The sequence below is a fragment of the Grampus griseus genome, assembly GCF_964374135.1.
Source record: "Grampus griseus genome assembly, chromosome: 2".
NCBI classification, from domain to species: domain Eukaryota; kingdom Metazoa; phylum Chordata; class Mammalia; order Artiodactyla; family Delphinidae; genus Grampus; species Grampus griseus.
In genome coordinates, this window is record NC_139018.1 from 40,334,955 (window position 1) to 40,349,817 (window position 14,863).

The 14,863-nt window shown below is 36.0% G+C and overlaps 1 protein-coding gene across 1 annotated transcript in view; it reads right to left on the bottom strand.

Moving 5' to 3' along the window:
* Window positions 1–701: 701 nt before the first annotated feature.
* The window catches only part of SLC38A6 (solute carrier family 38 member 6), a 74,706-nt gene continuing 60,544 nt past the window's right edge, over window positions 702–14,863 (bottom strand). Inside the window, exons 9-16 of the mRNA XM_082647795.1 lie at window positions 12,450–12,515; window positions 12,142–12,195; window positions 10,081–10,160; window positions 9,633–9,733; window positions 4,191–4,315; window positions 2,674–2,818; window positions 2,473–2,567; window positions 702–2,284 (exon numbers count right to left, since the gene is read on the bottom strand). Coding sequence (XP_082503921.1) covers window positions 2,204–2,284; window positions 2,473–2,567; window positions 2,674–2,818; window positions 4,191–4,315; window positions 9,633–9,733; window positions 10,081–10,160; window positions 12,142–12,195; window positions 12,450–12,515 — 747 coding nt within the window. The 3' untranslated portion in view covers window positions 702–2,203. The remainder of the gene's footprint in view (window positions 2,285–2,472; window positions 2,568–2,673; window positions 2,819–4,190; window positions 4,316–9,632; window positions 9,734–10,080; window positions 10,161–12,141; window positions 12,196–12,449; window positions 12,516–14,863) is intronic.

Genomic DNA, 14,863 nt, shown 5'->3' on the forward strand with positions numbered 1-14,863 from the left:
TTACAGGTCTAGATGAAAGGATGGGGGAAAAAAAGGGGATAAACATCTAATTTATTAAGAGCGCCTATTTTGGTCTGCACCTAATTTATGCAAGGTCATTTAATCCTCTCAACACAACCCTGTATAATTGGTATTAACTCCATTTAATACCTATGTGAAAGTAGAGGTTTAGAGAGGTTAAGTGGTTTGCCTAAATTCACTGAGATTTTCATCTAAGTCTTTCTAACCCCCAAACCTGGACCTTTTCCATTACACTATGCTGATCTCAAGTTGCCAAAGAGGAAACTTAACTCAGTTGTCAATTTTTCAGCCCATTTCCTAAGTGGGAAGCAAGGGGGCACCAGCAAAAGTGTGCATTTCCATACATGCAAATTGGCACTTTGCATGTAATTCTCTACTTTACATGTGTGCAGGGGTAGGATTACATTTTTACTGATACACCCTGGCTTTGGTAGGCTGCTAACAAGGTGCCCTTTACAAGAATACTCCCTGGGGCAGTAGGGGAGGGAGGCACCTAGCTCCTGGTTTCCAACCAGGAATAAGCCACATCAATGCGAAGACTGGAACGATCTATAACCTCCAAACAAAGTATGATATAAATCATCAATATTTGTCTCTGTTCGCCAAGTAGAAAGTCACATGTTTTAGTGACAAATGAGAAAGCTCAGAGAACTTTCAAATCCACAGCCAGTCATCACAGCTCTATCTCATACTGCACGACAGAGGAAAATCACAGAAGTTTCTTAGGATTTGGAGTCAGGGCAAAATACCAAGTGAAATAATCCAACAGTTTTGTTATTGGTGACTGATGTTGACATTAACCTACGAACTAAAATTCAATTTTGTATATAAACAATATACTGATTTCTTTAAAAACAAAAAATTGTCTCAATATATTTAATAACATTAAAAACTTCTCTGTGAAAGATGTTGTTAAGAGAATGAAAAGGCAACTCACAGACTGGGAGAAAATCTTTGTGAAACACATATCTGATAAAGGACTGGTGTCTAAAATATACAAAGAATGCTTAAAACTCAACAATGTAAAAACAGCCCAATTTTAAAAATCTGAACCTCACCAAAGGAAATATACAGATGGCAAATAAACATGTGAAAAGATGCTCAACATCATATGTCAATAGGGAAATACAAATTAAAACAACAATGAGATACAACTGCACACCCATTAGAATGGTGAAAATCCCAAACACTGACAAAGGCAAGGATGTGGAACAACAGGAACTCTCACACACTGCTGGCAGGACTGCAAAATGTTACAGCCACTTTGGAAGGCAGTTGGGCAGTTTCTTATAAGACTAAATATTCTACCATACCATGCAGCAATTGCTAAAAAATAGTCTTTGGTATTAACCCAAATAAGCTGAAAATTTCTGTCCACACAAAAGTCTGCATACAAATGTTTGTAGCAGCTTTATTCACAAATGCCAAAATTTGGAAGCAAACAGGTGAATGGAAAAACAAACTGTGGTACATCCATACAATGGAATATTGTCAGTGAGACAAACTGTGGTACATCCATACAATGGAATATTGTCAGTGATTAAAAAAAAGAGCTATCAAGCTATGAAAAGACACGGAGGAAACTTAAACACACATTGCTAAGTGAAAGAAGCCAGCCCGAAAGGTTAGATACTATATGATTCCACCAAATGACATTTTAGAAAAGGCTCATGGGGAATGCTCATGGTGTTTATGGAGACAGTAAAAAGATCAGTGGTTGCATCAAAAGTGAACCCTACTGTAAACTATGTACTTCAGTTAATAGTAATGTATCAAAGTTGGCTCATCAAGTATAACAAATGTACTTCACTAATGCAAGATGTTAGTAATGTGGGACACTACGGGTGTGCTGGAGTGAGGGAATATATGAGAGCTCTCTGTACTTTCTGTTCAATTATTTCTGTAAACGTTAAAACTACCCTAAAAAATAAAGTCCGTTAATTAAAAAAAAACCACAAACAAAAGATGCTCAACATATTTAAGGGCATTCTGAGTTTCTTATTTTGATTAAAACTGCTATGTCTACTTTCCCCTACCGACTCCTGTTTTGTTCTGCTTTTCTGTCAATGTTTGCAAAAATGTTAGGCCATATAAAGAGGATCATCCAAGGTGCCTTCCAGAATAATTCCTTTTTGCATCTGGAGGTAAATCATTCAGCAAAAGACGTGGGAAAAGATTTCTTTCACTTATTAATCCAATTAAAAATAATGAGTGCTAAACTAAAATTACCAACCAAAATACCAAAGATGAGCAAAACAAACGCCTGTGGAAATAAGGAAAAAAGATAAAGAACAATTAGAGCATTATTTTAAACCTTCACGTGCTCCAATAATGTACATTATAGTTCAAAATACATTAACTTTCGTGAGGTAGGTAAAATACTTAATTATAAAATGACAAGTTATTTCTTAAAATAAGATTCTTAAAAGAAACAAACAAAAATCAACCTACCCCCAACTTTTTCCATGAGAGAAAATCCTCTCTGCTCAGTTTAAGATAAAACAGTCCCGGGAACACAAAAATCAAACATGTTGATGTACTGGAACCTTAAAGTGCGGAGGAAAAGAAAATAATATTGCCAGATTCAGATGTGAGACTGGATGACAATTTAATCTATTTTAGAAAATGGAATTTTTGAAATAGAAAACTTACCAACTACACCAAGTACATTCCTAATGTCAGGAACATATATTGCAAGTAAAACAATGATAATATTGAGAGCTATAGTGATCAAAGAATGGCGAATCCATGAGAATGGAAAATTGGAGAAAAACATCATCATTAAAGCTTTCCTTGCCTGTATAACAGAAAAAGATTTAAGCAAAGAGGAGGTAACAAAGCCAAACTACTTGCTTAGGGAAACACATGTATGGTACAGTTACCATGATATTCTTACCCTCCAAACCATTTAGATTCCAAAAATATGGCACAATCTATTACTGTAAGGTATTTATTGCACAAAAACTGAGAAATATACCTATCTGTGTGAGCTTCATAAAAACTGTTTTGGTTTTATTCTTTTTTTTTTTTTTTTGGTGGTACGCGGGCCTCTCACTGTTGTGGCCTCTCCCACTGCGGAGCACAGGCTCCGGACGCACAGGCTCAGCGGCCATGGCTCACGGGCCCAGCCGCTCCGCGGCATGTGGGATCTTCCTGGACCGGGCACGAACCCGCGTCCCCTGCATCAGCAGGCGGACTCTCAACCACTGCGCCACCAGGGAAGCCCTGGTTTTATTCTTGAAAAAATTTTCACATGCAATTTCTTTCAGTTGTATAATTTTCAAAATTACCAACAATAACACTTTGTGAAGAAATCACAGAGTATCATTTTCATGAAATTCAACAGATAAAAGAACAAATGGTTTAAAACAGAAAAAGAAGTCATGGCATGATAAAGAAATACCATTTGCTGTTTTATGTTATATTATCTGTTTCACAGCATGTAAATGTGAAAACTAGTTCATGATGCTCTCTACTGCTAAGGCGGGCAACAGGCAGTCCTGTCCCACAAGCATTTACCCAGCCCCCGCTGCACTCCTGGTGCTGCGGTCCCCGCAGGGAGGAGGCCCCAGTCTCAAGGAGCTCCCCGTTCAGGGGCTCAAGTCGTCCACTAGAAGCATCTGTACCCAAAGCCTATGATTCCATTCTCCCAGAAATTCTCAAGAGTCTTACATATGGCAACTAAATGCCGAGTGATGATCTGCTGTGCCCCTTAAACTATAACTCTAGAGCAAATAAAATCCGTGACTAAGATTAGACTAGAACGTCTATGTGAAAATAAATTTCCAATAAACTAGAAGGAGCTTATTTTTGCTGACTTGACTTTTTCCTCTTCACGCACATTCTTTTGAAAACAGAATACAGAATTAAAGGGGGAAAAAAACCCCAAAAAACTTTAGAAGAACTATAGTCTCTAAATTGGAAACAATGCTGTGGGAGAGCGTAAATCTAAACTAAATCTGAAAAAGCACAAATTAGTTTAGCGGTTCACTGTTATTTTTGTGCTTTCATGGGGCCATAGGCAAGTATGAGGTCTTTGATCAATTACTGGACAAATGAATAAGATATACAAGACTAGATGTGATTCAAACATTCTAGTCTGTAAAGAATTAGTGTTGCCATATTAGGGAGCTGCTACACCAAGCAACAAAACCTTTAAGAGTACTTACAGGGAAGTGGATTAGAGGGACTGTCAAAAGCACAGCAAATAGTATGCATAACTTCACAGTCATGACGACAACATCATGTGGCAAGTATTTACTATAACCTTGTAGTAATTCTGACGCCACACTGTCTGCAAATTTAAAAAACAATAATAAGGATCACATTATAAACTACTAAGATGTTAATAACAGTAACATTATTTTCCTTTGCACAAACGGATCTTAACAGATTTTGGATTCCCGGTACCAAATCCATCTCTGGCCTTTTTCCTATCCTATGAAACACAGAGACATTAAGTAAATATCTTCTGGAAACCTACAGTGTTTTCTTTTAATGAAACTAGAAATTGGCCCAGGCAGAATCTCTAAAATTATGACAATGAATATACATTTAAGAAAATCTCTTTAGAACTTTTCCATAATCTGAAGGTTTTGAACAACACTTTTATAAAGTGCTTTCATGTATACTACTGAATTTGGTCCTTATGATAACAATATAAGATAGGTAGCTAGGCTAAAAATTATTAACTGACTTGCCCAAGATCATACAGTACAAAGGGGCAGAGCTGGCAGAGCTGTACTCCCAAATTGTTTTGATGTCAAAGCCTTTCCTTAATATTGCAATGTTTTCTAGGATCTTATAGTTTTGTGCATGCTACCTGCTTCATCAACATTTCATCTATAGATTCATCTTTCATAAAAGAGAATGCTTCCTTAGCAAGGATAATGGCTTCCTTAGCAAGGGTAATGGCTTCCTTAGCAAGCCAGTGTGGTAGTCAGTGACAGAATCTGAACAAGCTGACCATGCTTTGCTCCCTGGTGTTCTTCTATCCTCACGTCTTCCTCACTCCAAGCCAGAGGAGGGCTATTAAGAGTGAGAGTTCTCAAGAACACTCCATATCACTGCCTTGTAGGGAAAGATGAGTTTGTACTTAAAATAGAATTGTGGGGTTTTTTTTGTTGTTGTTTGTCTTTTTAATTTGAGACCATACAGTTTGGAAAAGTCACTTTGGAGAAAATAAAAAAACAAATCAAATACACCTCTGTTTTCAAATACTTTAAAATTTAAAGGGGAGATAAGATGAAGACACACACATATAATAGAAAGTGTGTAAACACAGACACACTTAAGCGGAAGAAGAAGGTCTAAACAAAGAGCTATGGTGATTTTGAACAGGGAAAGATAACTATGGCTTTGGGATGAACATGAACGAAATCCAAGAAGACTTGAGAAGAGTCATCATGATATAGTGAGCAGCAGGGTAGTAGAGGGGCTTGAATTCTGTGATCAAACAGTCTAAGATTCAAATCCTACTCTTACTAGCAACTTAACTTCTCTGAGTTTTTACATTTGTAAAATGTGGACAATAATATATTGACCTACAGAGTTACTGTGAACATGACATGACTTAATGTATGTGTGCTGACATTCAAAAGATGTGGGGAAGAAATTCTCTCTGGTAGCAATATGCAACCGAGAAAATGAGCAGCCCAATAGCACTTCAGAGGCTGAAAGACTGTGTGGTAGAGAAAAGAGAGTAGTGGGTGATAAGGCTGGAAATGCATTTAAGACCAGTAACAGAGCTCTTCTTAGGGTCTGGACTCAATCTGGTAGGCCACAGAGATGCAATGACTTCTGAAGAACAGTGCGTTATGACCTGAACTAAGCAGGAAGACAAATTGGAAGAAAAAGAGGCCCAAAACAGGAATAACAGTTAGAAGGCTACTGTCATAACCACTGAGAGGTAATGAGAATTTGAACTAGATTAGTAATAATGGAAATGGGATAGAAATTAATTGTTGAAAGTATCAAAGACATACTTGATATAACGTGGTACTAATGGACCAAATAAGAGATTAAGAAGAGCCAGGAAAGCTGGATTCTAGTCCCAAATATGTGAGATACTTGTGACTCTTTGGAAAAATATAGCGAACTATTTTATTTCCACTTTATGAATCATAAAAATGAGCTATTAACACTGCTTAAGAACTTTGTAGACTTTTAAAATGGTCTGGTTATTTGGGTATTGGCCTGGTTTATCAGAGGAACACTTTTTATTCCTCACCTTATAAGGCTTTAACATCTGTAATCAGAGCCAATATTATTAATCTAGGTACATACTTATTGGTCCCTTTAATCTGATAAAATTTAGATATTAACTAAGCCTTGAGAGCACTGAATGAAAGGATCCCAAGCAGCTCCAGAAGCCTGAAGAACTAGATTATAAATTCAAATTACCTGTTACATGTCTACTTTCTACTTTCCCAAGACAAAAACCTTTTTCCTGAGCCAGTCAATTCTGTGTTCCTAGATGAGCCTTATGCAAGGGATAGAGTACAACACACTTCTCTGCATTCAGACAAATCTCTACAAATCTCAGGAAGAACCTGATGGTGATCTCTGCAAGTTATATCTTCTATTGAAGTCAGGAGGCTGCCCTGTTTAATACACACTGTCAAACAGGGGATGAAGTTTATAAAGATTATCACAGAGTAACAGAAAGATCACTGGATTAATATTCAGGAGACATGCCACTAATTGTGAGACAGGTCACTTCACCTCTTGGACTTAAGCTACTCACCTATAAAATGAGTTGAAGGCGTTAATTTGTGACAAGCCGTTCTGATAAGGTCTCAACCTCAATCAGCAATTTCTTTCTGTAAGACTGAGAGCTACTGCTATTCCAATAGAAATATAGTGTAAAAGACTTTCAACCCAAAAAAGAAACACTGTGAATAGCAAATCAATATCTGAATCTTCTTCTGTCTTTGGAGAAGGAACTTTTATATCATTCTTTCTTTCTTTCTTTCCTTCCTTCTATTTATCTATCTATCTATCACCTACTTACCAGCCTACCATGTGATTTTCTTAGATCTGTATTTCTCCATTACATAAAGCATGGCTATTCTAAAGAATCTGCATCAGTGGAAAAGGGCTAAGTCAGAGACAACAGCTTTACTTGATAACCAAGAAAATGCCTGTGTAGGAAACATTTCACGTACATGATGAAAATATTTAGCCTCTGTGTTAAGGCAAAAATAGATAGATAGATAGATAGATAGATAGATAGATAGATAGATAGATATGCCTGGAGCTTAAGTGAGCAAGGTTTTTCCAAAAGTTCACTTTGCGAAAAACTTGGAATGAAGGGAATCTGGATTCTGTGGCATAATTCCTGAGGAGGCAGCACAGTAATAAAGGCATTGACTCTGGAAAGAGTCAGAATTGGATACAAATCTCAACTCATTATTCATTAGTTGCAGGTACTGGCCAAAGTGCCCAACCTATCTGAGCCTATATCTTGCAGAGTCATCATAAGGACTGAGTTAGGCAATATATATAATAAAACACCTGGCACGTACAGAATAAATGTTAGCTCAATAAATGCATTAGCATCCATCCTTCCTCCACATCCCTTTCCATCTAAGTTTTCTTATAATTTAACATAGCTTCTAATATCTCGTGGTAATATTTTTGCAACTACTTTTCAGCTGTCCTGGAAATTGGTAGGCCATTTGAGGTTTCTTCCAGATAGCTCTATTGATCCATAGGGAAGAAAAGGAGGTCCATTTTTTGGACTTTTTCTCAATTTTGGAAGATCCCTAAATATAATAGTATTTGTGCCAGGTGATGATTTCAATTTATAAAAATATACAGCTATTCTACTAAGTTTTTGCTGAATCCCAACAAAGACCCTGCTGTAGTATCTCATTGTTATAGAAAAGCATCACTGTGCTCAACTCTGTACGAAGACAAACGCAACAAGCAAAAATAGAGTTTATGCATTTCAAGAATTTTATTTCCTTAACAATGATTAAAAAAGTTTAACCATCTGCTTTAACTTTCCCTGTAGTGTATCCATGCTCACGTTGGAAGTAGGAAGTAACGCTCTTCCGGATGGTGTGTACAGAGCTCTACCACTCTTATTCAACATAGTACAAAAATGCAAGAGCAGATTTAGATTCATCAGTCACCTTTATTAGTGTTGAAATGACATAGAGTTAGCAAGAAAAGGACTATATAGAGCAATTATAATTTTCTCACACACTGAAAAGTCTAAGATAATACACTGATAATAATATACTGAAAAGTTACCATATTTAAATTAAGTTTCATTAATGACAGTAAGAAGAGAAGTACAGTGCTGAAAAAAGAGCACCTGAAATTATGAAAATTGCAATAATAATGGTAACAGTGATGATAATACACCACTAGCAGTAGCTCTCCTTTGTGGAAGATGGCTGTGTGCCAGATACTGTAACAGGCATTTTCCATATAACTTATTTCCTCTTCAATATAACTCTATACAATTATCCCTGTGTTACAGATTAGGAGATGAAGATAGTACAAGGTGAAGTACCCTGGTTCAAGGCCACACAGCTGGTTAGAGCACAGTGGTTTTTTGAATCATATTTGTTGGGTTTCAAAATTCATACTCTTTCCACTGGGCTTAGGAAAGGTAGTTATACAAGTAAATGTCCAAAAACTTGTCAGACCTGAAAAAACTCTGGAAGGTAAGCAAAGCACCATTACAAGCCATCGTGAATGTCTAAAACCTGAAACACATGCACAAGGCCACTGACGGTGAAATTAGAGTCATAACAGCTAAATATCACAAAAGTAACAATAGCCATCTACCTGGAGCGTTGTTATAGGGGCATTCATAAACTGAAAAGTGTATTCAAGGATTTGACAAACTGAGTGCAGTTTGTTATAATGTGTTTGTTTGCAAATTAAACAAGTGCGTTTGCAAATTTAACAAGAGAGCTTACATTTTTTTTTCTTGTTCTAGACTTTTAAGTTTTACTTTTTCTTGAGGTTCTTACCAGAAGAGAAAAAAACTCACCAAGCACATAACTTTTCAAAAGTAAATAAAAGAAAATTTTACTTTTATTTTATGAATTTAAAAGAATCCTTTAAAAATTTAGAGAGAAAGTTCATGGCAAAGCACAGAATACACACTGCAGAACTGTGTGAATTAAATCTAAAGGCAGAGGTCTCTGACATAAGGGTACAACTATAGTCCAGGTAAAACCCTTTCCTTTCTCAACTTGTTCGTTTGCAATTAAGATGACTGATTCTCTCAGCCTCCCAAACTGCTGAACTAGAGTCTAACATATTGAATTCTCAATTAAAAAAAAATAAAATCATTATTGCACTTTTTTTTTTTCTCGTAGAAAGACTTCAATGTTTCTAAGCCCGAGATTTTACTTGGGTGTTTAAGAAAATTTCCATATGAAGTTATCAATCTTGAATTTGATCCACCTTTTTAAGAGAAGGAAAATCAGTTCTTTAAGGCCCGTAGAGCCACCACAGTGGTGCACTGAATTCTGGCAGCCTGAACAAATTAACTTGCTAATGAAAGGCAGAAACAAAGTCCATATTCAGGTGTGAGATCAACTACAGAACAATTTATTTTGTCATCTATAACGAAATAATATACTTACCATAAAAAGTGAGGTACCCAAAGAGTGCAGATATAAAATAAATGAAAAAACTTAAAGCAATTGCTGTATTGGTTACATTCTGCATCCTTTTCTTAGAAGGTCTAAAAGAAAAAAAATGGTAAAATTAGAATCTGTGATCTGAATTATATCTAAATAGATAAATATCTCCCAAGCTATTCAAAAGGATTCCTTAATCATTCAAGACCTAGTTCTCTAATAACTACACACTACAATTCTTGATTTGAAATTACTGCACAAAGGACTATGCTTCAAAGAAACATTCTCAACTTAGAACTAAGTCTTGGTTGTTTTGTTTTGTTTTAAACTAACACCTACAATCCAGTGGTGGGATGGAAGGATTCATAGAGGAGAATGTTATTCAATCTGAAAGTCCTAGAAGTAAAAAGACATACTAATACATTTTAAATATTCCAGGATTCTGTAGTACCTTTGAAGTTCACAGTATATGGGCAATATTGAGGTGTGGCAGAGAAATGAAAAAGCCATGGTTGGTATGGCATAAGCACTCTGAAAAAAAATTTTTTTAAAGATGAAATTATTAAATGCTACTCTGTTGAAACCACTACTTCATTTGACAATAAAATCAGTTCTCCAAAAAAAAAAATCAATTTAGTTAAATTTCTTTCATGTTTCATGAATCATCTGTTTATAAAATAAGAGGTTTTTTTTTGGTTTTTTGTTTTTAACGAGACACACAGTTATGGTCCCCAGTAAATATTTTACTTGATAGCTGTATTGCCCACACTAGTGAAAATATTTCTTGGCTGCTTCCACATCAGGTTGGTTTTACTACAATCATTGCTGCTTCTATATTGTATCAGTAAGATAAAAATAATTAAGGTAAGATAAATAACATTTAGGTAAGATGAAAAATAATAACATTTTAGAAATGATCTTATTGTAATTCTCAGTCTTTCCTAATGCATGTATTAGGAAACTCAAAAACATCTTATTACCCTAAGCAGCAATAATAGTTAATGCTTTTGAACCTGCTTTCACCAACTCAATTCAAGTACCAACTTAAGAGAATACTGAATATATTAATCACATCTTAGCATCTATAACTAGGGTCTCTTTTGATGGGAATGAACATGATTTATTCTAGACCAACAAATTCATAGAGATCCACTGGAATATATGAACAAAAGTTGTTGTTTTTTTAAAATTAGAATAGTTAAGAACCAGAGAAAGTTACAAAGCAAACAACAGTTACCATCTAAATGAAAACACTGTCTTTACAAAATAGATGGTAATGATTTACTTTCTCTTTTCTACTCTAAAAAAATTTCTCCTTAACTAACTTAAGGCTCTTCAGCAAAAAAGTTCCAGATGACTGTAGATCTATCTTCAGACACAAGGCCTCTTAAAATATCAGAGGAGAGCTGGCAGGAAGGAAAGCTGTAGCATTTCCCAAGGCTAGATTAAGAGAATGAAATTCAATTCACAAATTCTCTTTCATATACTGCTCAGTTTCCTGGCTTGTCAATTACCCTACCTAAATCTTTAAGGCACGTGGAGGCCTTTACCATGTAAAAGACGTGGTAACCTCCCTTGTGGGGCCAGAGAGACATTTCTCATTTAAAAACTGGGGAATAAGGGAGTTCCCTGGTGGCCTAGTGGTTAGGATTCCAGGCTTTCATTGCTGTGGCCCGGGGTTCAATCCCTGATTGGGGAACTGAGATCCCATAAGCTGCAAGGCACGGCCAAAAACAAAACAAAACAACAATGGAAAAGAACTCTGGGGAATAAAAAGGAAAATTTTGCATGGAGGAGTTATCACACTAAAATGCTACACTTATAGAGTTATACATGAGTAGTAGGGATTCTAGTATCTGGGACCTGCATTTTAGCAGAATCACAAAGTGTACATGAAGAAACCTGCAGCAACAAGGAACATATGGCTCTTTCAGAATGGTAAAGTAGAGATCATTCAGATCAGTTTCCTGTCTCCTCTGCTGATGCTCAGGGGCTTTTGCAGGCATTTCAAATATCCTAGCTCTCTCAGAGAAGGCAAGGGGGGACTTGGTCCTTCTGCCTCTGCTACAGGCATCATAAGTTTCAACTTTGGAATGTCAGCCAGAAGACATATTGGCAGTGCTCAATTGCTGGTCCAATGATGAGGCTGTTTAGCCACAGACCAAGGTTCTACTCACAGGGGAGGAGTTTTTGATATAATTGGCTACTTAGCTTTACAAGTCCAGAGGGCAACAGGAAGTCTGTATGCACAGAGGACCTTATTGGCCAGACCAGACATTCAGTAAATCTGTTCTTTTAGGCAGTGGCCCATTTAAAAAAGGCTCCATTTAAAGGCGTGCCAAAAAAAAGGTGGCCGTTTCATAATGGGCCACCTTCTGGTAAGCAGCCCTATACTTAGCACTTTCATGAAAATTAGTTAGTTATAGGTAAAAGACCTAAGAGACCCTGTTACACAAACCTCTTAAACTTGAAATGTGAAAAAACTAAAAGTATCTGTTGATAACTTACACACCTCTTTGGAGAAATGAAAGAGCTTTGGTTTACAAGCATCTGTAGCATTTGAAATCTGTTTAAGAGGATTGAGGGGAAAGAGAGAAACCAACAGTCATTAAAAGTTAGAATACATCAAAAAAAACCAAGATGAATTTATTACTACTGGGCTTTCAAATAAAAATATTTCAAAACAAAGTTCCAAAATGCAATATAGCCATTACTTTTTTATTAATTAGGAAAAAAATCATTATTAGTCATATTTTATTTTTCTTTTTAGCTTAAAATAAAAAGGAAGAAACTGAAAAAGAAACCAAACAAAACAATTACCTGGAAGTATTGCTCTACAGAATTTAATGTCAGAGGACAAGGGATGGACCATTTTTTGATTATTATCTGTAAGAATAAGTAGGATCAGATGATTTCTTACCAAATTCATGACAAGAAATTGATTTTAAATAGGTCAGTATCATTTCAATTAATCTAACACCATACCAAATAATATGCTAACTAATAAAAGATTCTTTGTTCATGTCATTTTCCCTAGATAGAATGGGGCCATCATCTGACACGGGCACCTACGGTGTGGGACAGCATGAGGGGCTGCATAGTTGTTTGGTGGAGATCTCCCCTACTGAAGACTGAGAGCTTTCAAAACTCCAATAGTATCAAGGCATTAAAAGAAAATCCAACTCAGAATGGGAACATGATGTTTTTAGTGACAATAGTACAAGAATATGGCCATCTGTGGACCTGGCATCAGTAGCAGACAGAGAAATATTAATAGCAGTTTTGGAAATGGTCACAGGTAGATGCAAAGGGGGAGGCTCAGGGATTTCTGATGCATGAGCACTGGCCCTCCTTGCTTTTTTCAGACTTACATCACTTTTGGTGAATGTGGATGAAGCTGGCAAAGGATAAGAGCACAAAGCTAAGGAACTAGAGCTGGTAAAAATGAATTTTTTAAAAAATTAAAAGAAATCCAGAGGGCTGCTATTTCCCAGAAACAATCAATGAAAATGTTTCAGGATTTTACTCTTAATCGTGGCCATCCTGTTCCTAGACCTACAGTTGAGTTGGTCAACATTACCACTGTTGTAGTTGTTTCAGGGCACATAATAACTCTGTAAATACTTGCTCTAGGCTGAAACCCAGCATTCAAAAGGGCAAGGGAGAATAAAGGAAGCATCTGTCCTTTGCAGAAGACCTGTAAGTAAATATTATACTATGCCTATTTGGTATTTATCTAGTTTTAGATTTTAACTAATTCAATCAAAATTTTACATAGTGATAAAACAAACCCAAGGAAAACATATACTTTTAGGATTAAATTAATGAGTCAACTAAAAAATTACTCTTATTTAAAACCCTTACCAAGAGAAAAAAAAAACTGTAAGGGTAAACTGGGCAAGTTGCTTTGATATTTCTAGGTAAGTTTTCAATACAGAATAAACTAAATGGTCAACTTACCAAAAGGAAAGAAAAAAAAAATCAAAAGCAATAATTCACCATTTTTTTTTTCTGATATGTTTGCCCAAAAAGGATGAGGATGGGGTGGGGTAGAAGCAAAGTTGTTACTGGTCTCTCTGTTCAGCCCTGCTCCAAATTCAGCATCTCACATTTCCCCCTGACTAACAGTGGAGGCGGCAGCAGCAACAACCATTTACATTGTGTACCAGGTAATTTGATAAGGTCGGTATGTGAGCTACCTCATTTTATCAGCTGTTATTACAAGACTTGCAAACCCAAATATTTCAAAACAGTGCTCCAAAATGCAAGAAAATGATTATTTTTTCATTAATCAGAAAATATCATTAGAGGCCTGATTTTATATTAACATAAAATTCAGTTACTACAGCTAATTTCTCTGCAGAGACCCATCTCAAGCCCAAGTGACATCCTATAAAGCAGAAGTACAGAACAGGAATGGAAGATACCTGACAACAAAGGGTAACAGGGAGTCCTTGCTCAAGTTGAAGGCAGAACACAGTAAGAAGATAAACTCAGGGGTTAGAAAGAAAGACAAAGGGAAATAGAAGATTAAGCATTAAAAATACTTGTTCACTTGCACAGGAGGCCCTTCCCTCTTCTCTCTGCTCCAAGTAATTCCCATCTTTCAAGGCTCAGCTCAAGTTTTATTTCCTTCCACATCTTTCTTTATTCTACCTGTTGGTGATCCTTCTCTCCTCTCAGCTCTTATGTAATCCCTATTATGAAGCAAATAAATCAATACTTAACTGTGTATTGACTACATTGTTCTCTATTTTTTTTCTGATAAATTTATCTTGTTTCCCTGACTAGAATGGCAGATCCTTAAGAGTAGTGTCCTGATTAATCTCCCACAACTCTAATGCCTACCATAGTGCTCAGCAGAAGGAAATCCAAATCTAACCAAAATCGATTCAAATAGTTCTCTATTTTCATTACTGACTTATTAAAATATTACTTCAAATATTAGTATTAGAATACTAACCTGTACTCAAGACAGAACTTTTAGAAAGAACAGAAATTCATTTTTGTTCAAAAATGGACCAAAAAAGGTACCGTCATGCTGAGCCACTGCTAAAATAAAATTTATTTTTAAAATTTTAGGTATTTCAGCAGGGCCAAAAATTTATGTCAAAAACTTTTAAGCAAAATAAGGATCTGGGACAATAGATAAGAGTATAGGTTTTGATTTGCACTGTTTGGAGAGTATAATTTAAGAAAATAATAGTTTTCTGGACAGATTTTTAAAAATGTAA